This window comes from Mus musculus, chromosome 16, assembly GCF_000001635.26.
Source record: "Mus musculus strain C57BL/6J chromosome 16, GRCm38.p6 C57BL/6J".
Classification (NCBI taxonomy): domain Eukaryota; kingdom Metazoa; phylum Chordata; class Mammalia; order Rodentia; family Muridae; genus Mus; species Mus musculus.
The window spans coordinates 4,133,865-4,161,028 of record NC_000082.6 but is presented as its reverse complement, the minus strand read 5'-3'; the positions used below and the strand labels follow the sequence as shown (position 1 = coordinate 4,161,028).

At 40.7% G+C, this 27,164-nt stretch overlaps 1 protein-coding gene across 5 annotated transcripts in view; it reads left to right on the top strand.

Annotated features, from left to right (window-relative positions):
• Positions 1-27,164, top strand: part of Crebbp (CREB binding protein) — a 132,624-nt gene that overhangs the window by 52,929 nt on the left and 52,531 nt on the right. For 3 of the 5 annotated variants that reach the window (XM_006521751.4, XM_006521752.3, NM_001025432.1), the window contains exons 3-5: positions 5,996-6,172; positions 22,044-22,284; positions 23,550-23,663. In XM_006521751.4, the coding sequence (XP_006521814.1) occupies positions 5,996-6,172; positions 22,044-22,284; positions 23,550-23,663 (532 nt within the window). The remainder of the gene's footprint in view (positions 1-5,995; positions 6,173-22,043; positions 22,285-23,549; positions 23,664-27,164) is intronic. The other 2 variants (XM_006521754.4, XM_006521753.4) reach the window with 1 other exon arrangement.

Below are 27,164 nucleotides of genomic sequence, written 5' to 3'. Positions count from 1 at the left end.
CTTAAAAGAAGTCTTATTCAAGAGGAAGCATGAGAGGGGCTTGAAACAATTTTGCAAGGAAGGTTTACTGATGACAGGAAGTGCTCAGATCTAGGGCTGTGTCTTCCTCAGAGCTCTCACAATGGTCAGCCCACCTAGGTTTTTGCTTTCCAGGTATGATCTGGTTGGTAAATGTTGCCAACAACACTGTATAGTATTGTCATTACTGGTATATATCCCTTAACTTTCCATTCATCAAGTAGAGGTACTGGAAGGATTCCAAGTACAAGTGGGTGAGAGCTGATGACTGAATACAGCCAAGCTTTTCCATGAAAAGCTTGCTCTTCTTGGCTTTTTTCCAACAATGGTAGGTTGCCAAGAGAGAGAGCTTTGGCTTTGCAAATGATCCAGCCATAGACTAGGCTAGTAATGGTTCGTTTTTTCTTCAGAAGGAATGAATATTTCTGGTACTTAAATTATTTACATTTTTGTTTTATATTTGTTAGATCATATTGTTTGTAGATACCTTATATAAATCTTTGGTTTTAAGTGTAGTCCACTACATAGAGAAAGATTGAAAGTTCCTGCTTGACTCACCTGTCAGGTTAGACTGAAGTGCACCAGGTGAGCAGTTGTGTATGTGGCCTACATTGGAGCAGGAAGCACGCTGGGTTTTTTTTCGTTTTTGAGTGTTTTTGTTCTTGTTGAAGTTTGGTTCATATTTCAGTTCATGTGCATTATACGAGTATATCCTGGTCATACTGCTTATGATAATTTTATTTTTCTTGAGACAGTCTTCTATATTGCTTAGTCTCAGATTTCTCCTGCCTCAGCTTCCCAGATTCTGGGACCGACAGTGTTGAATGCCATAACCAGTTGCTTCTTAATTCATTTTAAGCTCAGAATGAACAAAGTTTTTTTTTTTTAATAATTTATTTTTACTTCATGTGCATTAGTGTTTTGCCTGCATGTATGTCTATGTGAGGGTATCAGATTCCCTGGAACTCAAGTTGTAAACAGTTGTAAGCTGCCATGTGGGTGGGTACTGGGAATTGAACTCAGGTCCTCAGGACAAGCAGCCAGTGCTCTTAACCCCTGAGCCACTTCTCCAGTTCCCTATAAACAAAGTTTTTAAGTTGAAAATATTTGATTTACTGGGATAGCTTGAAAATAATTGTCTCTTCACAATATCTGTATAGTTAGTGAGCCTTGAGTGCTTGCTCTCATCCTAATGTATTTCATAGTTATCAGAACACAGCTCATAATCAGATGCAGTGATCCCAGCTGTCCTCGATCTGCCAGCTTGAGTGTAAGCTGCTACATATCATCAGACATTCTCAGAACTGTTTTTATTTCATTATTTTTGTAGATATCCCTTGGAAAGAAATCATATTTAGTGTAATTTGACCCCCCTCCCCCCAAAGCCTTAGAATAGTCATGAGGGCAGAGGTAGCAAGCATTCATGGACTTTGTTTATGGCAGCTCTGATTTGGAATGCTTCATAAATGTGATTTTTTTTTTTTTAATCCTCACACAGCCCTTAGAGGAGGTGTTTTCATCTCCATTGTATATCAGTGTATAGATAGATTTTTGCCCAAGGAAGGTCTCACACACACAGTAAGTGGCAAAGCCATCATTCAGACCAAGGTAATACCCAAAGCTCACTGGCTTCGCTCAGAGGAATTACCACCTCTATAAATGACATCTTATTTGGGGGTGTGTACTAATAAGATTTGTTGTGCCCTTAAAATTAGGCATACTGCCATTATCTCACTGGTTATAGTTGGCCAGGGTCTCTGTGCAGTGGTACTCATTTCAGTCTGGTGTACTTAGAAGATGTAGTTACTATGCATTGGGGAGGTGACAGGCTTCATGGTGTAGGACAGTGTCTCTGGATTGAGCATATGACACTTAGAGTGAAGTCTTGAGCTGAGTTCTAATGTTACTGTAGTTTTTAGCCCTCCCTTTGCTTGTCTGTGAAGTCAAAGTTACCTTATTGCTGAAAGCCGTAGTTGCTTTTCTGTTTATTTTCTGTCACACTTCCTCCAAGTACTCTGCTATGTGGTTTTAAATGTATATAAAATTATGAGGAAAGCTGAAGTCCATTTCTTAAAAAACGAACTTGTCTTACTGAAATTATATCATACTTGTTGTCACAGGAAACATTCCATAGCCCTGCTGAGTCCTTATGAGCTCCTACATAATCTCCTTGTATCTCCTTGTCTTTCTGTCTTTCCCTTCCTCCTGCTGGTCACTTGGCCCGTCTCATCAGATGTGTAGCTTTGGTCATATCTATGTGGCATTTCACTGGAGTTGGACCCTACTTTGAGTATTTATTCTGAGTAGTCATCTGGAAACTACAGTCAGAGTTCATTTGTTGTGGCATGGTTGGCTTCATGAGTGGTTATCTGTGCAATAACGCTCTTACATGAGGCATGAGGTTGTTTTAGCTTGAGCTCATTTTCTCACAGGCAAGTAATATCCATTCTGAGGAGCTCTTGAGAATCCTATTGGACTTCCTTTGAGAGTTTAATAATGCATCTGTACCCTCCAAACAAACAAAAACACCACCACACAAAACAGGACAGACGCCTCTGCCTTGGTCCTACTGATGATTTAAGTTGTGCCTGCCCATTGTTTCAGCCCAGTGTAGTGTGGGAGCTCTTCTGGAAGAGGAGCTACCCTACCACTAATGTGACTTTATTGTGGAGAAAATGCCTCTCTGTGTTTCCATTCTACAGAGGAGCAAGAAGGTAGATCAGTGGTATATTGCTACTGTAAAGTCTACCTGGGAAAGGGGCCTCATTTGCAATGGGCCACCTGTATCTTTTGACTCACAGCCTTTCGAATATTAGTGTCATTGTGCCTTAAGCCCTTTAGTTTTTTAGATTTCTCTGTCTTAACGTTTTGATAGTTGAGATGTATGTTGATTATCTTTTTGATTTGGATCTTGCTTGCTGAGTTGGGAGAGGAAGTTGAGTGAATCCAAGAGGAACTAGGATGCGCTCTTAGTGTAGTAGAGAGCATCTTTGTGCTCTTTTGGATCTCAAAACTTGTTTTATTAATATTTCAGTAGCTGTTCTATCATAAGTAGAAAATAGTATTTGTTTTTCATTAAAGCAAACTGAGGAAGCTTTTGCAACCAGAGGTACCCACTAATGAGTCAGTATTTGGGTGCCTAGGCTTGTTTGGTTTTGGGGGGAGATGTCAAGGTTAGGATCTTGCACCAAAGCCCAAGGTTTGTTGACATAGGAGGTAAGATAGAGAACATTTGCTGCATATATGACCAGAGACTGACTGTGTTGTGATCAAACACAAAACTGACATCCTGTAAAAAATCAAGGTGAACTGCCAGTTGATTACTATCTGGTAATTGAGAACCTTGAGAGTTTATTATTTTATATTGTTTATTATTATTATTTGTGTGCATGTATAGGTATGTGTTGATGTGGGTATGGCTCACAGATGCATGTTACTGTGCCCAGTTTTACATTGGTGCTGCAGATCTGAATTCAGACCCTTTAGTGCTTGTGCAGTCATCATCTTCTCAGGTCTGCTTCCAAAGTCTAGAAGATGGAAAGAGGACAGCTGCTTCTCCCAGTGTGCCCCAGATTTGTGCTGTTGTGCTCTGGCTTCAGTGGCTTACTTTCTCCACAGTTAATTTAAGCTTCTGTTCCTGGAGGCTTCTTAAGGTGGTTATTTAGTTGCTCCCGTAAACACTAAGCACCTTCAATGTAAGACAAATGTTTGTGGCTTTATGACCGAGTGAGACTCAGCATGGATGAGCATAAGTAGTACGATGGCAGGTAGCTCTGGAGTTGAATATGTGCTTTCCATCATCTGTTTGTGATGGAATCTGTCGGTGTAAAAGCATAGCCTACCCTTCCTTCCATTGTGTTGGGTGCTGTCAGTTGACTATGTTGTGCAGCCTAAGACCTGAGCAGCCTGGTGACTAGATAATTGCTGGTTTGCCACAAGTGCCCTTGTGTCAGTGAGCAAAGTTTGTATAGGGTTCTCTGTGGCCTACAGGCCCTTCTCTTACTGGGACTCCTACCTTGGCTGTGTAGGTTCAGGTCTAGCACATTCCCCATTGTGCTCACTCTTCACTTGTTAGGGCTGCAGTTCACATGTTTTTATTCTTAGTAAAGAGAGACATTACCAGATAAGCAGATTCTTGAATGACTGACTGGCACATATGATCACAGTCCTTTTTCATGGCAAGTGGATAGAGCTGTTATTTAATAGATACTACTTTATGAGAGGTTTTGTTATTGTTTGGGGATTCTACTGTAATTAACTTTTCTGAGATTGGACTTGAATTAAGTACTTGAAGGGGCTCTGTTTGGAAGGACAGCAGTAAAAGCACACTTTTCCTGTGTGGGCTATTGGTAAATGAGAATATTAACATTCTACATGTTTTATTTTGTTTACAAATAAATTTCACAGTCACTGAAAGTTACTTTTTTGCTTTGGATTTTACTCAGTTTCAGTAGCAGATTTAAACTAAATCTGATAAAACTTGAGTTGAGAATAAAGCTAAATTAATTAGCTTATTAATAAAGTAACTGTTAGGAAGTTAAAAGGACTAAGTGGGTTTTATCAGTAATTGGATTTAGACATCTTAATTTTATTGTTTTACTTTGAGTACTGGTGCTAAGCAGTGTGCTAAGCTTAGACTTGGGACCATAGATAATTTGATTTCATCAACAGAGAATAGATAGAGAATTAAAAACCTAGAAATCTAGACACTCTAAAAGTGAATTTTTTCCCCTAAATCTGCAGCTGTGTCCATTGCTTTCTATCTGATCTGTCACTCCTTTTAAGATGGGACAAGCTACAGTGAGATGAGCTGTGGTGGCCCTTGGAGGCATATGTCCATTTCTTTGGACTTAAAACTTTAATTACTGGCTCTGATCTGACTGAGAACAAGCTGGTGCTGGAAATGAGCATGGTGCCAGATACTCAAGGTCTGGCATCCTTAGTTAGTCTGGGTATCTTTTTGTTACAGACTCAGAATATGAATCTACTAGCTTTCAAAATGAGTTCCTTTGAACTGGGTATCTGTAACTTGCTGTCCATGATCTTAGACTTTGTCCATGATTCTTACCTTTTGGGAATTGAAGCCATGCTGAAACTGTCAACTTGCCAAGGAGAAAAGATGAAATTTCCTGAAGAAAGCTGAGTGTGATAGTACACACAGGCTGAGATGGGAGGATCATGAGTTCAAAGCCAGCCTAAGCAACACAGAAAGACTATATTTTAGTAGTTTAAAAAGAAAGAAAGAAAGCTGGGTATTTTGGGCACATGCCTTTAATTCCAGCATTTGGGGGCAGGGAGCAGAGGCCCCCCCTTGAGTTTGAGGCCAGCCTGATCTACAGAGTGAGTACTAGGAAAGCCAGTGCTACATAGAGAATTCTGTCTTAAAAAACACAAAACAAAACAAAAATTGAGCCAGAGGGCTGACTCAGCTGTTAAAATCTAGTCTCACAACCAAAAGGAAAAGGCTGTTGGTAATGGGAGAAGAGAAAAGTGAGGGGAGGGGAGAGAAAGAAATTTTCTAAAGAAACCTATCAGAGTGTTTCCAACCATCATATTACCCCCTTGAAATCTGATCAAGACCCCTGAGAGAATAAAAGCACTTATAGAGTAATTAAATATTAGCTGAAAAAGTTCCCCATGGTCTTTATCTCAGAGCCTTTGCTGTGTAGGACTGGTGCAGGACAGGGCAGGGCTTTGGCCAAGGTGAGGAGGAAAAAGTGTTGCTTCTACTGTGATGGTAGTTCAGACAGGGATGATCTAGTCTTTAAGCCACTTCATCAGCCTTCTGTCTGTAGCATTAAGTCATTGAGTGAAACTTGTCCTTTCACAGTTCTAAGGAACTCTTGACAATGAAGCTTTCATTTATAACTGCAGGGAGGTTACACCTTGGCATCATTGGGTCAGACAAGCACTTCTAAAGTCTGTTTTTCATGTATGATTGTGTCATGACAGTTGATGGTTCCTGTTTTTGTTTCAGATGGGAATGACTGGTACCACAAGTCCATTTGGACAACCCTTTAGTCAAACTGGAGGGCAGCAGATGGGAGCCACTGGAGTGAACCCCCAGTTAGCCAGCAAACAGAGCATGGTCAATAGTTTACCTGCTTTTCCTACAGATATCAAGAATACTTCAGTCACCACTGTGCCAAATATGGTAAGTTGCCTTTTGTTTTCTGTGCTGCGGGGTTTGGTGGGTTGCTTTGGCATATGGATTTATGGTGCTCACAGTGAAAAGCTGTAACTGAGTGTGCATTGGTGATAGCATCAGAACCCACCTCCTAAGAGCTCTCTAAATGTTATGAGCTAGCAACAAGAAGGGCGGGGAAGGCTGATTTAGCTGCTCCTCCCAGATTGCCTTTGTTGATGGTGAGAGTTATACACGTGAATTATTTTACCGTTCTTTCCAAATTTATGAATATCAACAAGATTGGCTTACTTGTTGTTAGTGGATTGAAGCTGCCAATATAAGTTTGATTTGTGTTGCAGTTAAAAGACTATGTTTTTGTATTCAAGAATTAATACCTGATGAGACAGTATTAGGTCTGACTTGATAGATGATTACATATTTTCATTCTTAAGAGTTCCCAAGCTATAACAGAAATTGTACATGAAATCTCTAACCTAACAAGCCAATGCGAGTGAGTGTCTCTTTTTTTCCCAGAATAGAATCTGTTAATTTAGAACACTGAAGGCATAGTATGCAGGTGCTGGCTGGTTAACCTCGCAACCACTTCTCCTCTTCCTTAAGTTTGTTGGTGACAGTGGCCCCTCCAGACTTCCATGTACTTGTACAGTAAAATGACTTGGCAAGGTTTAGTGAAAAGTGACCATGCTCTTTAGAAAGTTGTCTTTTAACATTGAAAAACTTGTCATTTTGAAATACTAGTAGAAGAATTCCTGAGTATTCTCTATCTCCTCCCTCCCCCTCTGTAAGATCTTCTCTAACCTTAGTATGTGCCAAGGAGAAGAGAATGACAGAGTTTACAGCATGCAGTGTTCTCAGGCAAGTGTTGAGTGAGGCCTTTTCTCCATTAGTGTACAATCAGAAAATGGGAACAGTGAGATGTCCTGGGAAGACAACAGCCCCCAAGCCCCCACCCCTTTTAAAGCTGTAAAATCTGCCTATTTTCAGAACCACTGATGATTTCCTGTTCTTTGTTATTAGGACAATCCCCTTAGCTTTCCTAGTCTGCTAGCTTCCTTTCAGTAGCTTTTGGTTGCCAGGGTTGTGGACACAGTCTTAGCCTCTGGGGCCTTAGAGTCAGCTTATGTACTGCCTGCCTCCCTCTCTCATGCTTTGTTTTCAGTTCTCCCTGCAAAGACAGTGGCATGAACTCCAAAGCCTTACCTGTGCCTCCTTGGGAGCTAGGCACACATTTAGACTTTAGGGGGAAAAAAACATTTTATTTTTCCATGATGTTCTCTGTTTTATACACAGGAATTCCTGACAATGTTTTCCTCCCTTTCTGCTTTTAAATTTCTCTCTGGCTTCTTAAGTTCCTTTCTACACTATTAACTCCAGAATGATAAAATTCCTCTGCTAGCCTTGGCTGCTACTTTGGAGACCTCAACTTGCTAAGTGTAGTATGGATGAGGGTTGCACAGAGGGACTAGGCAGAGGGCCTGGCCTTCTCCTTTCAGGACTAGAGCAGGGCTCCTTGCAGCCTCAGCAGTGGTCAGTGTTCTCCTACAAGGTCACCTGGGACCTTGGTAATGTTTGGCAGTAACTCTGGCCCACTATCCAAAGTCCTTCCTCCGTCCTGGTTGTTACAACCCAGTATCTTCAGGCACTGAAGAAATAGGTTCTTTGGGGTACAGCTTTTCCTATTGGGAACCCTTGCTTTGAAGAGTGGTCAGGAGGAACAATAGCAGTATGTCTCATTCATCTTTGTTTGTTTTCTGGGATTTCGGAAGAATTCAGTCAACACTGTTTTCCTTAACCCCCCTCAAAACCATAGTAAACTAAGGAAGCATTTTTGTCTACAGAAGCTGTAGTGCTCACTCAGGCCACCTTTCTTATAAAAGGTCATGTTTAGAGAAAGATTCATAGATGCCTTTGGGAAGTAAACTAGGTCCTTTGCTGCTTGTACTGTTTATTCTGGAGGTACAGAGTGGGCCAGGCCATGTCCAGACCATGTGCTCATGAGGAAAAGCCCTTAGTGGAACATAGAGGAGGGGCTGATTAAAGGGGTCAAGACACAGGCTGCAAGTGTCTTTACTTTATTCCTGCTGTGACTTCTTGAGGTATCATCAGCAGGTCCCATTTGATGGTGAGAAAATTAAGGTTCTGGGGGAGTCTTGCTTGTTCATGGCTATGCGGCTTCCTTTTTAATTATATACCTAGATGTTTTAGCAGCCCTGAGTTCCCTGGGAGTGGCTTTCCTAGCCTGTGCTTGCACAGTTTGTTTGCAGTTTCTTGACGGTGTTTTGTGATCTTTCTTGAATTTCTCTATTATATCTGGTGTATTAAGATGACAGATTTTCACATGGCAAGGAAACATTGTTATAAAAAATAGATCTATTACATTAAAACAGGAAAATATGATGCCCTGAACATAATGTCCTTCTCCCTTTTTTGGGAGATGAGAAGAAATATACTTTGATAGTTGTTTTGGTTGATTTCCTATTTCAGTAATAAAGGATCAAAAGCAGCTTGGGGAGAGAAGGCTTACATTTCCCCATCACTGTCTGTTAGAGAGAAGCAGAGATCATGGAAGAATGCGCCTTATTGGCTTAGTCCTTGTGGCTTGCTCAGTGTGCTTTTTTTTTTTTTTTAAACACCAACTCAGGTCCACCTATAGGCATCACCTATAATGGAGCTGAACCCTTTCACATCAGTCATTAATCAAGAAGATGGCCCCACAGAATTGCCTACAGGCCAGTCTTGTAGAGGTATTTTCTCGGTTAAGGTTCCCTCTTTTCAGAATGACCTAAGCTTGTCTAAAAGTTGATTTAAAAAATAGCCAGCACAAGAGCTAATTTTTAGGAGTTGATTGACTTTGGTACCAAACAGTTCAGGTTAGGGACACTGATGCCAGATAATGCAGGCTAAGATCTTCATTGGGTAACTGAAGCCTCATAGTCTTGGGCCAAGCAAGGGACTCTTTCTCTCTCTTCTTGCATGGCTTCAGCACTTCTGTCTCATGTTGAGAATGGGAAGATATATTCACTCACCTATTTGATTCTTTTGTTTGACATGTTTGCTGTGGCCTGCAATGGGCTTAGGTATGGGAGCCTAGAGGGCAGTTGTGAGGGAAGGTGAGTTTTGCTCTTCAATTGCTTGTGTACGATGCGGTAATTGAGACGGGTGGAAGCATCAGAAAAGGCCTCATCAAGGAAAGGAGTTTGAAGATGATGCCATAGAGACTCTACAGCAGTGGCTCTCATCTTTCCTCATGCAGCGACCCTGTGACAGTTCTCATGTTGTGCTCACCCCAGCCATAAAATTATTTCATTGCTACTTTATAACTATAATTTTGCTACTGTTATGAATCATAATCTAAAGATGGTCTTAGGCGACCTTTATGAAAGGGCCATTAGATCACCTCAAAAGGGTCACAACCACAGGGTGATAGATTTTGCAAAAGCCAGTACTTTTGAATGATGACTCTTAGGAAGGGCCAAGTAGGAATGTACAAAGTTGGGGGCCAAGCAAAAGTCATCTTGCAGTTGGTGTGGAGAAACAGCTCAGCAGTTAAGAGCATTGGCTATTCTTTCTCCGTATTGAGTTTTAATTCCTATCACCCTCACAGTGACTCGCAGGCATCTGTAACCCCAGCTCCAGGGGATTTCATGTCCTCTTCCTGGCCTCAGTGAGCACCAGGCATGTATGTAGTGGCAGACATACATGCACACAAAAACACGCATATAAATAAAAAAATACATACATATTTTTTAAAAAGCTAGAGTGTAGGTAGGGATCTTGAGTGGAAAGAGAGCTGTCAGCTTACAGGGAAATAAGCAGCAGTTTTTGTTTCTATTTTTAATGGTTTTTCAAGACAGGGTTTCTCTGTGTAGCTCTGGCTGTCCTGGAACTCACTTTGTAGATCAGGCTGGCCTCGAACTCAGAAATCCGCCTGCCTCTGCCTCCCGAGTGCTGGGATCAAAGGTGTGCGCCACCACGCCCGGCTTGCTTTTCTTTTTTAAGTCATTCAAAGGGTCCCCCCCACCCCCAGCTACTTTGTGGAGGTGCTAGTGGCCTGGATATGGTTAGTCACAGTGGGTTAGGGAAGAAAACAAGGTTGTCACTTAGGTAGATTATCTACTGAAAAGGCCCTGGTAGAGAACACCTGAGAAAGGTGTCCTTTACAGAGCTGGAAGAGGAGCAGACTTGAGGGAGGGAACAAAGGTGTGGGTGCAAGTGACTGAACTCTGCATCCCAAGAGAGGATGGCAAGCAAGTGGGTGGTATGAATGAATAGGGGAACTGCTGGCCATCTTGGAGTCACTGGTGGTACAGAGACAACTTTATGATGTGGCCCAGGAAGAGCAACAGATAGATCTCCAGCTAGGAGAAGGAAAAAAAAGCTGGTGTAGGAGATGATAGGGTAATTCATTACAAGAAGAGAAGGGACTTTTGGAGTGTGGATTTGGTATCAGCTGAGATTAAAAGGCTAAAGGGCATCATTAGGACACGAAAACCAGCATAAAATGGTCCATCCTGTGCTGATAAATGGGTGTAACTTCCATGTTTGAAAACCTTGTGATTACCTCTCTTGTGACTCCCACCCAGTGCTTTGGTGTTGGGAGCTACAAAGTGTTAGAAACCAGAAACCCTAGTAGACTTGTGGTAGTGTCCATTTTTGAGGATATATTCAAGAGGAAATAGGCATGTCTTAAATTTTCAGATATTTCTCATTGTAACTCTGCTTCTGGTCTTTTTATTTTTTTATTTTATTTTTTTTTTTTTTTGTTTTTTAAAATTTATTTTATTAGGTATTTTCCTCATTTACATTTCCAATGCTATCCCAAAAGTCCCCCATACCCTCCCCCCACTCCCCTACCCACCCACTCCCACCTTTTGGCCCTGGCTTTCCCCTGTACTGGGGCATATAAAGTTTGCAAGTCCAGTGGGCCTCTCTTTCCAGTGATGGCCGGCTAGGCCATCTTTTGATACATATGTATCTAGAGTCGAGAACTCCGGGGTACTGGTTAGTTCATAATGTTGTTCCACCTATAGGGCTGCAGATCCCTTTAGCTCCTTGGGTATTTTCTCTAGCTCCTCCATTGGGGGCCCTGTGATCCATCCAATAGCTGACTGTGAGCATCCACTTATGTGTTGCTAGGCCCTGGCGTAGTCTCACTAGAGACAGCTATATCAGGGTCCTATCAGCAAAATCTTGCTAGTGTATGCAATGGTGTCAGCATTTGGAGGCTGATTATGGGATGGATCCCTAGATATGGCAGTCTCTAGATGGTCCATCCTTTTGTCTCAGCTCCAAACTTTGTCTCTGTAATTCCTTGCATGGGTGTTTTGTTCCCAATTCTAAGAAGGGGCAAAGTGTCCACACTTTGGTCTTCGTTCTTCTTGAGTTTCATGTGTTTTACAAATTGTAACTTATATCTTGGGTATTCTAAGTTTCTGGGCTAATACCTACTTATCAGTGAGTACATATTATTTGAGTTCTTTTGTGATTGGGTTACCTCACTCAGGATAATGCCCTCCATCCAGGTCCATCCAACCATTTGCCTAGGAATGGTCTTTTTAATAAAAAGAAATAATAAAAAAAATATAACCTCCTTATATAGACTTTTGTTAGTAAAGTCTTACCGTTTTATGATTCTCAGAGGTACTTTACATATCTTTCTCTGCAGAAAGATAACTTCTAAAATCAGGAATGTATATTAGACTTAGTCACACATTAAATTTAATTACAGTATGTATACTGCTTTACATGTTTAAACTACTAAGATTGGAATAATTATTAAATATATTGTATAATGTTCTAGGACATTTTATGTGGGTCTAAAGATTTTTAAATTATAAATTATTGATAAAGGAAGAGAAATACTTTTTCAGAGGTGAAGAGTATGTTGCCTATCTGTATTGGTTTTGAAGTATGTGGGAACCTTCCCTGAAGAGAAATGTGTGCACAAGAATGGTGAGGGTTTTTTTTTTTTTTTTTTTTTTATGAGTACACTGTCCCTCTCTTCAGACACACCAGAAGAGGGCATCAGATCCCATTGCAGATGGTTGTGAGCCACCATGTGGTTGCTGGAAATTGAACACAGGACCTCTGGAAGAATAGTCAGTGCTCTTAACCACTAAGCCATCTCTCCAGCTCAGGAACAGTGAGTTGCTCTCCATTTACAAGAACAGCACTTGATTCCTGGTGACATTTTGCCGTAAGCTTTGGATTGGGTTTGCAGTCATTTTCATAGAAGTAGGAGTTGTCTTAGGCAGAGAATGTTTAAGAAATAAAGAATTTTCATCTCCATGGCCTAGCAGGTCTCTGTGGGGTTACTTTCTGATAGGAAGTTCCTATATGTCGTTTTTTCAAATAAAAAACAACACTAGAGATTTCGGCATTCTTAAGGATGTGAGGTAGGAGATTCATCTGGTGTGCTCCTTCGCTTAGCTTACTTAAAATTGCTCATGAGAATGATGTTATACTTTGTTTTGATTGTATGTTAAAATTTTGAGGTAGAGGTTTGGACAGGACCCAGACAGCTGCTGATAGACAGCTATCTCCAAATGGGAGGGAAATGTGGCTGGTCAGAGGAATTTTCAGACAGAGGAGAGTTTCTAGCACTGACCTGTCAGAATACAACAGCGATACTGGCAGCATCTGGGTAGTAAGCCATGGATACTGGACTTTCTTGCCATATGCCCTGGGCTTCAGGAAGTAGCTGTGCATCTCAGTGTGCATGCTGATGATGGGGTGTTCTTGAGCCTCTACCAGATTCAGAATCCTCCAGGAAAAAAAGGCTAGGAATTTGTTTCTGTGGTCACTATGAAACTTCATTGTGTTTCTTAATTAGTTTCCCAGCTTATGGTGCCTAAGCCCCTTTGATGAAATTCAGATACTTCTCAAATAGATGATGGCTGAGTAGTCCTTTTATATTAGAATCTACAGTTATATGTGTGTGCCTTTAGTATAAGAGCCAATCTAAATAAAGTGTATGACAACCATTATTCACTACAATGTTGGCCAAGTGGCCAGCTGTGCCCTGTGGGGTAGACTTGCCTTACTTACTTCAGCTTTTATTTGCTGTTTTTGTTTTCTTTCTCTTGGGTCTGGTTAATGAATCGGGCATTGGGAAGGACCATGTTTAACAGTCAAAAGCTGCATGGAGGCCTGTGTCTCTTCTGTGAATACAATTGGCCTACATCCATGGATTCAATAAATCTCACATGTGTCTGTGTGAACTACGTACAAAATTTTTCTTGTTTTCGTTTTCCAAACAGTGTGGTATAACAAGTATTTATTTCACATTTTCATTGTATCTGGTTTAAGTAATGTGGAGATGATTTGTATAATCATGTTCAACCTGCATCCTGTGGGCCGTGTGTATCCCAGGGCAGGCTTGACTGTCATCCAAGAAGTTTTTAAATAACAAAATCATGTTACAATGTCAAAAGGTTGGGCATCTTTTCTTAGAGACTATGGGAGGTGTGCTTAGGTATGTTCCCATCTTACCACTTCATATTCATTGTCTCTTGAATAATTGTGTCTTCTTCTAGCTAACAGCTGTGGTGGTTTTATGTTGACAGTTCATATTATGTAGCCCAAGATAGCCTTAAATTCCTGCTTCAGGCTTCTGTGCATTGAGTTAATAGTCATATGCCATGATGCTGGGCCTTGACAGCTGTGTAGATTTAATGAACACTTTCTTTCCTGTTTTAGGCCTCAGCTTTGCATCCTCAGTGGTTTCAGGTCCTGAAAAGAATCAGTGCAAGCAATACCAATGTCTGAGACATGAGACTATTTGAAGACCTTGCCTATTCTTGAACATTTACTAGAAAATAACTTACTTTCTATGAGAGATGGCAAGATAAGTTTGCTTTTTTATATCTGTATGTCTGCAGAATTTAAAGCATCTTCAGTGATTTTTTTTCAAGTTGATATTTTGATTTTATAATCAGTGCTGAAAATGCTGCTTTGTGTAGATATACTGCAAAATGGTAAATGTATTTGAGGACATTTTGGAAATTCTGCCCTATTCCCAAGCCAAGATTTAATTTGATAATTTTTTTAAGTTGAAACTTGTCAGCGACTCTGCTTTAAAAATCAAACATTCTGAAACACTGAAAGTGAAGAGATAAAGTTTAAGAGCACTGATTGCTCTTTCAAAAGACCCTGGGTTCAGTTCCCTAATGGTGGCTTATAACCATATGTAACTCTGGGCCCCTTCAAGTGCCAGGCACACAAGTGGTTCATAGACACATATCTAGGCAAAGCACCCATGCACATAAAATAAAATGCACTCTGATACATTATTACTGAAGAAGATTGAAGAGAAATATTCTATAATTAAATGATTCTGTTTCTTGAAGAACAGAAGTTCGTATGTGCAGTCTTGAGCCTGAGGTTTTCCAGGCAATATTTGTTGGTGTCGACTCAGCATGTTGGGAGGTGCAGTGTAGAGTGCACATCTTGTGTTCAGTGTGAGGTTGCTACAGTGAGGTCATATAATGTGAGGCAGGCCTCAGGACTGTTGCCGTATTTATTGATTTTTAATTAACCATTTGGTCATTTAATGTTCAGAAACATCTTGCTTTCAGATGTTCTCAGCACCCAACTTAGGTATGTGGTTTCTTCTTTTTACATATTTTCTTTATTTACACTTCAAATGTTATCCTCTTTCCTGGTTTCTTAAGGGGTTGTCACCACAGGCTAAGGAGCTATAGTAGAATAGAGTATAGAGTACATAGGGAAACGAGATTGGAGTGATTACTCAGAACTTAAGCAAGACAGGTGGTGGTGGTGGTGGTGCATGTCTTTAATCCCAGCACTAGGAGGTAGACAGGTGGATCTATGTGAGTTTGAGGCTAGCCTGGTCTACAGAAGGAGTTCCAGGACAGCCAGGGCTGTTATACAGTGAAACCCAGTCTCAAAACAAAAAACAAAACAAAAACAAAAACCTTAAACCTAATAATCCTGATAAAAATTCATATTAGAATTTTTTTAAAGAACCAAGGAATACCAGTATTAGAGATATTTTGCCTGTAAAGGCAGTTTGATAGATTGGTGGATATAACTGATGGGCTACTAAATTATGGTGATCAACAGCACATATGTTTTAGTGTTGTTGTCTGTTGTGTTGATGAAGTACCATGACAAAAGCAATTGTAGAGAGATGGCCCAACAGGGATAGTTCATACCTTTAATCCCAGCACTTGGGAAGTGGTAAAAGTGGTATTTGTGCTTATGTTCAAGTAATCAAATTCTATACGGTTACTAATTCTCAAAAAGTTAAATAAAGTGTTTTTAAAAAGTAAGCCTATAAAGGAAAGTATTAGAAGATAAGATGAATATTTTATCACAGGTATAAAAGCCTTAGTCAAAAACCTGAAAGCAATAATCCTCACCTATCACCGACAGAGACAAAGTTCCAAAGGACTTACAGGGTTAGGTTGATGTTTTAGCTAGTTTTCTAAAATTTATCTTCACAATAAGGATAAAATATGGAAGAAGAATAAACCTCATAACTAATTATCATGCTAGAGAGCAGCACAGTGCAATAAAAAGAAAGCATGAGACCATACTTCACAGAAATTGCCACTCAGAGCCAGGCAAATGGACCTCTGAGATGGAGGACAGGGAGGACTATAAGGAGAAATACTATCTTGAAAAACCAAAGTGGGGGATATGTTTACATTATCTCACCATTCTAGGTTAGAGAAGTCACAGAGACAGGTGCTTGAGGGCATACGCATGATCGGGAGCAGAGAGCAAGAAATGCATGCAAACATGATTGTGCTCAGCTCACTTCTCCACTCTCACCACTCACTTAGGGAATAGTACATCCACAGTGGGCACTTCTTCCCACTTGAATTAATGTAATAAAGATAAAATGCCTATAGGTCAGTTTGCTCTAAACTTCCTCACTGAGATTCTCTTTCCAGTTGGTCCTGAACTGTATCAAGTTGACAAAACTAACTACTACTAAAGGCTGAGATGGTATACGCTAGTAACCCCAGCACTCATGGGGTAGAGGCAGATAGAGCTCTGAGTTAGAGGCCAACTTGGTATACATAGTTAGTTCCAGGCCAGCCAGGGCTACATAGACAGACCCTGTCTCAAAACAAACAAAAAGCAAGCTGTCAAACCTGAGAATCTGCTACAACGTGTAAGAGCATATGGTTGTTTTTAGTGAAGTCCACCTGTGTATGAATGACTGTGTCCTGATGTGTTGGGGTCAGTGAGTTTTGTTTATGTTTCTCAGTAGCTTCCTCTTCAAACTAATGTGGCTCTTATCCTGCACTAACTTCTAGCAAGTTTATCAAATGACACATTCGACTTGGGTGACATACCATTTTTCCATAACTCCTTTCACTCAACCCTTCCTAACTCCTCAGCTTAGTGTGCTCTTTTATAATTTTTAATCATCAACCAACTCCAACTTGTGCTATCATATATTCCCACTAGGGCTATGGTTGACCTTCCACATCCTTTAAGAAAATATTCTACCTGGTGCCATCAACAGTGTATGTGAGATGTGAACTTTAGAGTGTTGACTGGCAGACAACCATTGCCTCTGAGTTGATTTGTGTAGCAGTCCTGTCAAGTCCAGTTCCTCCCCAGCCTCTGGCTCTTACAGTCTTCCCTCCCATCTTCCGTGAGCCTTGAGGAGATGATATGATATATATGTCCTGTGTGTGTGACTGGCCACTCCACTAACAGTCTCTGCACTTGAATAGTTGTGAGGTTCTGTGTTAACTACTGTCACTTAAAAAATGATTTGTTTGTGTGAGAGAGCAGGCACAGATGTGCATGGGTGCACACGCGCATGCATATTGAGTCCAGAAGAAGCTGTCAGGTTTATCACAATGCTTATTGATTTGAGTCAGAGTCTTTACCCTGGAACTCCTGCTTGCATTTTGTTGGCTGTTTTAATCCCCCACAGAGCTTGGGGGCTACAGGGGCTCCAAGTTTGTTATTGGGTGCTGGGGTCCAGCTTGCTCCTCAGAGCAAGCTTTTAACCATTGAGCAATTTCTCTGAACTTTTCCATTTTTTATATTCAGTTCTTCATCGTTTCCCCCTTTTCATCTTTGTGTGTATATTCATGTATGTGAACACATGTATAGGGTGTGTATGTGCACGTAGAGAGCAGAGGTCTGTTACCTTCTTAATCACTCTCTACCTTTGTGTGTGTGTGTGTGTGTGTGTGTGTGTGTGTGTGTATATACATACACACACGTATATATATATATATATATATATATACATATATACATATATACATACATACATATATCTCAGAGCTCACCAGTTCCAGAGGTTAGCTAGCTGGCTAGCTGTGAGAAGCTCCATCTCTGCCTTTCAATGCCTGCTTGACTTTTTATGTTGACTCTGAGGATCCAAACTCCATGCCCAACTCCTTACTCATTGAGCTCTCTTCCCAGCTCTAGTTCTCTAATTTCTTCCTCCCTCCCTCCTTCTCTCCCTCCCTTCCTTTCTTCTTTCTGCCATGATAGAACTATTAGATAATTTTTGTCAAGGTTTTTCTCAGAAAAGATATAGACTCAAGAGTTAATACAGGAAAACTGAATGGCCTTATACTATCTATTATGCTAAATACGAGATTCCAAATATACTTTTAGCAGCTTTTTGTTAAAACTTGAAACGTCAGGTGGGTGTCTTTAATCCCAGCACTGGGGAGGGCAAAGCAGGTGGAAACCTATTTTGAAAGACCAAAAAACAAAACAAAACAAAATTACAACTCTACTTCAATATTGTTGCCTTAAGTAATAGTAATTTTATGGTTTGTTATTGTTGTTTTTCCTCTAAGACAGGGTTACTCTGTGTAACAGTGCTGGCTGCCCTGGCCGAACTCACAGAGATTTTCCTCCCTCCCCACCCCACCCCCGCACCCCCCTCTCTGCCCCTGAGAGCTGGGATAGTGTACTTCCACAATTTGGGAGGGGGGCGGGGAGGACAGGGTTTCTCTGTGTAGCCCTGGCTGTTCTGGAACTCACTTTGTAGACCAGGCTGGCCTCGAACTCAGAAATCTGCCTGCCTCTGCCTCACAAGTGCTGGGATTAAAGGCGTACGCCACCACTGCCCAGCTAAGAGTACTTTTCTTATATACCCTCAACAACCACAGTGGTTGTTTCCCATACTGTCCATATCGATGGGTAAAAGCATCTGTTTTATTTTGATTTATTTGATGACCAGTGACATTTTAGAAGCAGATTTATTGAGCTAGGCAAAGTGACATAATTCCAGCATCTGAGAAGTAGAGGGCAGGACTAGCCCAGACTAGGCTCCGTGAGAGCCCCTGCCTCAAAACAGCAACAGAACTAACCAAACAAGAGTACAGCTTTTAAAGATGTCATCCATAGAACATTCTTTCTTATAAAGTGCTCAGCTCCATGGCTTTATGTAGCCACGGTCTTAGTCAGTTTGGGATATTTTCATTATTCCAAAAGGAAACACTTGTACCAGTAGCAGCTACTCTTCCAATTCTCCAGAATCTTCAGCTGTAGCCAATCTTAGGTTTATGTTCCATTCCTATGCATTCCTGGACATTAAAGAGAAGTGGAATCATAGAGTGTACACATAGTTCTCCCGCCCCCTACCCCCATAAATATGTCATTTCTCGTCTTATCCATTCACTCATTCATTTACTCTACATCCCAATATTAGCTCTCCTTCTCCTTCCAGTCCCCCCTCACACAGCTCCTCCCCCATTCCCCTATCCTCTCTCCTCCAAGAAGGAGAAACCCCTCCCCTGGCACATCACCTCACCTCACCCTGGCACATCAAGTCACACGTGTCATTTCTTAATGATTATAAAAATATTCTAGTTAGAGTAGAACACATTTTATTCTTCTCTTGATGAACACTTGGGTTGTTTTGTGTTTCTGGTAATACTGCTGTGAACTTTTTTTTTTAAACACATTTGTGTATGAACATGTCCTTTTGATTATCGTGGATATGTGCCAGAAGTGTAGAGCGATGTCCTGGTTTGTGTTGAATGCCAGACATTTTCCTAGCAACTTAGGTTCTTTCCAGTGATGTGTGTCCAGTTCCTCCATGTCCCCCTCTACTGGACCACTGCTGCTGTTAGCATCCATCTCTTGTTGGTTCTAAAACTATACTCTGTGGCTTTGATCTTCCCACACCCCACCCTTTTTTTGGAGATAGGGTCTCTCTACATAGACCTGGCTGTCCTGGAACTCACTATGTAGACAAAGATGACCTCAAACTCACAGAGACCTACCTACCTACCTCCCAAGTGCTGGAATTAAAGATGTGTACCACCATGCCTGGTTTGAGTCACATTTCTGTAATAGTAATGCTTAATGTCTGTATTGGTCATTCTTATTTTTGAGAAATATCTAGTCAGATTCTTTGCACATTTTAAAGATTTTTTTTAAAATAGACTTTAAGAGTTTGTGTTTTTGGTGTTTTTTTTCTTAGTGTCTTTGGTTCCGACTGGGTATTAATAAGACCCATGATTTACAACTAATTTTCCCCATTCTTTTCCGATTCCACTGGGATTTTCTATGTACACCAAACTGGCCTCAGATACACAGAGATCTGCCTGCCCCTGCCTCCTGAGTGATGGGATAAAGACATGTACCATCACACCTACTTCCCTTTTATTTTTTTAAATAAAAAGCTAAAAATCTGTACAAGTGTTTTACCTGCCTGTATATATGTATAGCTCATGTGTGCTTGGATCTTCTGGAATTGGAGTTATGGACAGTTATGAGCAACTTTATGGGTGCTAGGACTCAAGTCCCTGTCCTCTGAAAGAAATCAGTGCTATTAACTATTGAGCCATTTCTCTAGTCCTCCCATCCCTTTCTATTTTTTAACCATTTTTCAAAATTTTTTCTAAGCTATTGCAAAAATTGTATAAACTGTGAGGGTTACTTTTGAGAAGCAACACTTAGTTTGTGTCAATCTTTAAAAAATTGTACTTGTGCACGTGTGTGTGTGCAGGTGTGCATGCAGGTGTGTTCACGGTATCTTAGGATGCATGTGTGGAGGTCAGAAGACAAATTTTGGGAGTTGGTTCTCTCTTCCCGAGACTGAACCATCTTGCCACTGTTTGTGCTTTAAAGGGAAGGTCCTGTCTAAGACCCTTCCCTCTGTTGATTTCTTCGTGACTTCCTGGGTAGTAGGGACTGGATGCTTAAGTTGAAGAGACTTTAAACTGGATGTTTAAGTTGATAGGCCACCTGCAGCCCTTTGTTGCTTGTTAAGTGCCAACCTGGGAGAAGCAATTAGATTTGCTCCTTGGTTTCTAGGAACTTTGTAAAAATTGGACCAGCCAGTGCTGTGGAGATGGCTCAGTTAGTAAGTGCCTACATGAGCATTTGAGTTTAGATCTAAGATCTACATTTTTTAAATCCCTGTTTAGCCCAGGGCTTCTAGGGCAGACAACAGGAGGATCACTGGAGCTCACTAACCAGGTAGTCTACCTGAAACCACAGCTTCAGGTTTGACCAAAAAATCTTTCATTAAATAAAGTGGAAAACATCCCTTGTCAACCTGGCTCGTATACACACATGTGAACACATACACACTTAATATTTTTAGAATTTTTCCCTCCTGATTGTGTATACATAGTTATGGGCTTTTTTTTTTTTTTTTTAATTGAGGCTGGAGAGATGTCTCAGTGGTTAAGAGCACTTGTTGCTCTTGTAGAGAATGTAAATTTGCTTCCTAGTACCCATACAGTAGTTCACAATCATCTGTAATTCCAGGTCCAGGGGATCTCATGCATCCATCTGACCTTTCTGGGTACCAAGTGTGTGTGCACATGGTACGTAGACATACATGCAAACAAAACACTCACATGTAAGATTAATAAATCTAATTAAAATTTTTTATGTTTGATTATGGAGGTTAGGTCAGCTTGTATGTTGGTTCTTTCCTCCCACCATATAGGTACTCAGGGATCTAACTAGTCATTAGCCTTGGCAGCAGTGCCTGTTTCTTATATTAAAATATAATAGAAAAGATAAATCCGTGCTAGTGACTCAAATTGGGATTATCAGGATATTATTTAACCCTTGCTGTATGGGTGATATAATGTATATTATAGACATTATAGTTTTCTTTTTTTGGTAAGCCTGTATGTGTCTGTGAAGATTATTGGTGATTTGTAGAGAGCAAGAGCCCACAGGCTTCTTTGTCCATTTGCCTTGCAGTAGAGAGTTATGCTCATCATGCTTGCTCAGACAGATGGAAACAATCCAACTCAGTTTCTGTAGTTTTAGTAGATTGCCAAATATCTTTTATGGGTGGAAATAATGAAAAACAAAACATTTCTTTCTTAAAGCTTTAAAAATCATACTTGATTGTTGTGTTTTCAGTAAGTATATCATGCCTTTCTAAAAGTGGTGACCACAGTGAAGTGAAACTGCATGTGTTGTCCTCTGGGTGTGCTACAACGAGATGTATAGGACAAAGGTGGCTCTGATCCTCAGCTGTGGGCTGCACTTCTTCAAGGCAGTCTTTGTTAGGTTGAACCACACAAAGTTGCCAACATTTTGCTCTTTGGGACCTAAATAAGCAGCAGCATCCTTTGGGTCAACTGAAGCATGCTTTCCACTGATGGGAGCTAACAGCTGGGTGGATTCAGTTTGTGTTGCTGCAGTCTAGAGCAGGTGTTGTTTTCTGGTTGTTGTTATTTGGATGATAATTGTATTCAAATGATCGTGAGGCAGCTTTGCATCTGAGTTAGGTTGATTTTTGTGTTTGGATCTTCTCAATGTTTTGGTAGATTAAAGAAAACTATACCAGTTCTTTTGGTTATGTTGTTCATGAGCTTTTCTAATAATTAGAGAGAATAAAAACTCTAAAAACTTAATAAGATATTTTTGTTACTTTGTTTTATTTTAGTCCCAGTTGCAAACATCAGTGGGAATTGTACCCACACAAGCAATTGCAACAGGCCCCACAGCAGACCCTGAAAAACGCAAACTGATACAGCAGCAGCTGGTTCTACTGCTTCATGCCCACAAATGTCAGAGACGAGAGCAAGCAAATGGAGAGGTTCGAGCCTGTTCTCTCCCACACTGTCGAACCATGAAAAACGTTTTGAATCACATGACACATTGTCAGGCTGGGAAAGCCTGCCAAGGTAAGTGCCCTTTTCTGAACTAGTGAACTGTTGTTAGGGTGGACTTGGCCTTTATTCTTTCTCAGCAGCTTTGGTGGTTGGAATCCTGCACTGCCTAGATGCTGGCCTCCTTTTAGTGTGACCTAGAATATGCTGTTCCCACAGTCCCCACATGTGGCACTCAGCTGTCCCTGGAAAGCGCACCTACTGTGGGGCAGGTGATCTGGGGTTCTGATACTCTGAACTGCTCCTGCATGAGGCTCTGCCCCGGATTTGTTCTTTTTCTTCTTCCTTTCATGAAGGACTTCTCTGTTACTTGTTGAGGACTCCTTGTTAATGTCTGTATTGTGGTTGTTTGGCAGTAATACACACAGGCAGGCACACACCTTTTCTCACACCCCCAGCATCTGTCTTGTGGTTATTTCATGGATTTAGACTATCGGTTGGCCCACTGCCTTGCTCCTCTGCCCTCTGTCTTGAGGCTGCTCTGTTGGCATCCACGTCACCGTTCCTAAGGAGGGAGAAGGTTAGGTACATGCATCTCCTTTTTAAATTTTTATTTATTTTTACCATATGCCTCAGTTTCACTGAAGGAAGTTTTTCCGGTCAACAGCCATGCTTTCTTGTAATCTTTATTCTCTTTTCTTCTCTTCTTTCTTGTGCTCATAAACTTTGGGTGAAATATCTCCCTGCTCTCCCCTCTGTCCCATGGTTTCTTTGTGAATTCCTGGAGTAACCTTGACCATGATGGGAACACAGAACAGGGCAAGATTAGACTTTAGAATATGAAGATGGGAAACATACAGGGTCAGCTACTCTCTCAAGTACTTTACAAAGTAACCTGAGTTTCTTTTAGAATCTCCACAGACTTCTCATTGGCTTCTCTTATCTGTATTTCTTCATTGGTAGTTCTTAGGTAGTTTCATCCTTAAATATAATGTAATGTTTTTATTTTTAATGGTGACATTGTAGAACTCTGTTCTGCCTTTCATTGTAGATGCTTGGTATTTCAGAGGTTGATGGCTTTTGTTCTATTTTGTGGGCAGAACCTTAATCACCCATCATTCATAACATTGCTACTATGGGAATTTTTTGGCTGGAATTACTGACAGTCAACTTACAAGCTTTCTGGAAGGCCTGTTTGTAAGTTAAGGACTGCCTGTACTGTGTTATGGTTACACTTGTTACCATTTTTTTTAATGGAATCTGGCATTATAATTTAGGTGTAATTGAAAGTGTGACGATTTGGATAGAAAAATAACATCTCGTTGTTTTTCTGGTCATAGTTGCCCATTGTGCATCTTCACGACAAATCATCTCTCATTGGAAGAACTGCACACGACATGACTGTCCTGTTTGCCTCCCTTTGAAAAATGCCAGTGACAAGCGAAACCAACAAAGTAAGTGAGCACGGGGGCAGAGGAGCTGGAGATGAGAATAGAAACTGTTCTTAAGAGAATGCTGAGAGTAGGGAGCTAGTGGGCAAGGGTCACCAGCACAACATGCTGGGTGAGGTAGGCCTGACAACAACCTGGTGCAGTCAAGCTCAGTGGGTAGATGGGATTTCAGTGAATTTTGCCAATAGCTGCGGCCTTGCTGGGCTTTCAGTTCCCTCCACCAACTCACATACATGCACTTGAACAAGTGCAAAGCAACAAGGTCATTTCCATCAAATGCTCTCAGGAAGATTTGGTATTTTCTGACAAATACTTAGTATGAGGATTTGAATGTCAGGTTACCCACAAGAACAATGACATCAGGGAGCAGTAGAGGGACATCTTTTTTTGTGAATAACCTGTTAGGTTATATCAGTATAAGAACCTGGTAAACTTTTGCTTAAGCAGTTTCCACACCTGCTGGTATATCAATTTATTGAGCTTTAGACTGGGAATCTCAGCCTCAGGACTTACACATCCTGCTCATCTCCATTGTTCTGTTGTCTTCGGAATCATCTGTGTAGTCCTCGATGTGACGTGTTCTGTACTGGTTGTTCTTTACTACATGTGGCTCCTGGATCCCTGCTGTTTTTAGGCATCAGAGCATTAAGAAGGATATGAATGCCTCTTCCCAGTTTTAAGAACCTTTGCTGTCATTTCAGAGGCTACATTGTGGTCTTTAAATATGCCCCTCATTTGCACATCTAGAAAATGCTCTTGGGTGGGCATGCTCTAATTGGAGGCAATCCCTTTTTTAGTGATCTTTCAGGGTGACACAGTCTTTCTCATCTTTCACAATCTTACTTCTCCCCAGTGTTCTTGGTGTTCTTAGAACATCTTCTTGAATATCTTTACCTGCCTGGTGAACATGTGCTGCTTTCTTCCTGGCTGGCTGTACATGGCAAATCACTCTAATCTAAAAGTACTATGGAGTGCCATTGCTCTGTTCGATCTCTTATGAATCTAGCTTTTCTTCCTGTGAGCTGATTCACACTGTATAGCATGCTTCATTGGAAAAAACAGGATGTTGGGGCTTGATGTCTTCTTCCCTTACAGATGTACCACCACAATTAAGTTTCTTTGAAAACTTAGTTTCTTGAATCTTTTTGTGTATATGTATTGGAGGTGCTTGTGTGTGTGTATGTGTGTGTGTGTACGGTTACTCATTTGCCACAGCGTGTGGTATAGGTCAGAAATGTTGGTTCTTACCCTTTACTTTGTTTTAAGGCTAGGTCTTTGTTGTTTATGTGTCCTGTATATATAAGCTGGGTAGCCTGTGAGTATCTAGAGATTGCTCTATCTCCACCTGGCATTTGAACTGGGATTACATGCATGTTGCCATGGCTGGTTTTACACAGGCTATGGAAATTTAAACTCAGGTCCTTACACTTGTCTGATAAGTACTTTAGCCTTCTTTGTAACTCCTAAATTTTTAATATATTAATTTTTTTTTGACATTTCTTACATAAAGTTCTGGAATAGTGGGTCTTATTAGCCATGAATAATGAGCTAGGATCTCACTTTTAAGTTTTAATTTTGGGATGTGACTGAGGGAGCTTTTGAGCTTCGTATGTACAAACTGTTATGAAGATTGTAAAGCTTTGCAATTTCTCTTTTTAAGAAATAATGTGGGTTTTGTTCAAGAGAGAGGAAAAAAAGAAACATGGTTTGTTTTTCTTAATGTCCTTATAACTGCCTAAATATGAAAATGGATTCAAAGCATGCTTTCTCAAGTGGTAAACCACAGTGTTTCTATAACGTGAGCTGTTAGTGTGTGGGGGGGGGGGAGGGGGGAATGTTTGTGATGATGTAAAGTCACAGGTAGAGTTGAGATGATCTCTGCACAATTTGTTGTTGTTGTTGTTGTTGTTGTTTTTCGAGACAGGGTTTCTCTGTATATCCCTGGCTGTCCTGGAACTCACTGTAGATCAGGTTGACCTCGAACTCAGAAATCCACCTGCTTTTGTCTCCTGAGTGCTGGGATTAAAGGTGTGCGCCTCCATGCCCGGCTCCAAAAATTTTTAATGGGAAAAAAAGCTAAAAAATTTTAATGCTCCTTTTTAAAATTTTAATTGTGTATGTTCCTATAGGTGATTTTGCTCATATGTGAGCCTGTGGAAGCTAGAGATCATCTGGTGTCTTGTTCTAATCACCCTCTACCTTAATTTTTTTATTTGAGATAGTCTCTAATTGAACCTGGATCTCATAGTTTTAGATAGATTGATGAGCAAGTGATCCCCTGGAATCTGCCTGTCTTTGCCTTCTCAGCACCAGGGTTGCAGACACATACTGTCACCACAACAATGTGCTTTTTTTATGTGAGTGTTGGAGACCTGAGCTCAACTTCTCATGGTGGTGCTACAAGCACTTTCCTAAGCCATTTCTCCAGCCTAAATGCTTCTTAAATTACATTTCAGTTTTGAGTGTGGTCTTTTGGCTCTATACTTTTAGATGTGTGAGATAGAATTTATTTTATGTCATCAGGGAGAATGTTTAGCAGTGCCCCCTTTTCTCTAGAAAAATGTGTTTATGGTTTATAATCCTAGACTAAGAATTATATATAGAAAAAAGTGAATCCAATCCTTCAGTGTGTTCAGGTTGAATTCTAAAGATTGAAATATTTATCTTAAAAATTAGTGTGGTTGGTCATTCCAGTACTCCAGAAGCTGAGGCAGGAGGATTATGAATTCTAGGCTATCTTAAGTATATATTGCTAGACCATGTCCCCTCAAAAACAAAACAACAAAACCCCCACTATTGTTAATTTGTATTTGCTTGATATTAATTCAGTGAATTATGAGCTTCAGTTTCATGCTTAACTTTTAATTTAGGGAGTGGCTTTTCTAGGATTCTGGGGGTTGCTGCTAGTCATATTTTTAAAAGTAGTAATGGTCTCTCCTAAAGGATCAGGAATAGGTGTGAGGTATTCTGTGTAGGCCTTACGGGGTGGAATGAGAACATGCCTAGACCTTCATAGAGAAAAGTGTTGCTCATGAAACCCAAGATCAATAAAATTACAAGGGTAGTAAGGTACCAGGAGAACACATAGCCTAAGAATAATGGGTATGGTGAATTAAATAAGAATGGCCCTCCATAGGCACTTATATTTGCATGCTCAGTCATCATGGAGCAACACTGTTAGAAAGAATTAGGTGTGGCCTTGGAGGAAGTATGTCACTGGGGTGTTTCAAAAGTCCAAGCCAGGCCCAGTGGCTCTCCTCCTGCTACCTGGGGGTCCAGATTTAGAACTCTAGTCTACATCTGCATATGTGCCTTCATGCTCTCTGCCATGATGATAATGGAGTAAACCTCCTAAACCTAACAAGCCTCCAGTTAATTGCCTTCCTTTATAAGAGTTGCTGTGGTCTTGGTGCTCCAACGGTGACTAAAACACTGGGCTTAGAGATAACTGTGTTGAGGCTCACTCTGTGGAGCTGCCAACAGATATGTCAAAGCTCTACCTTC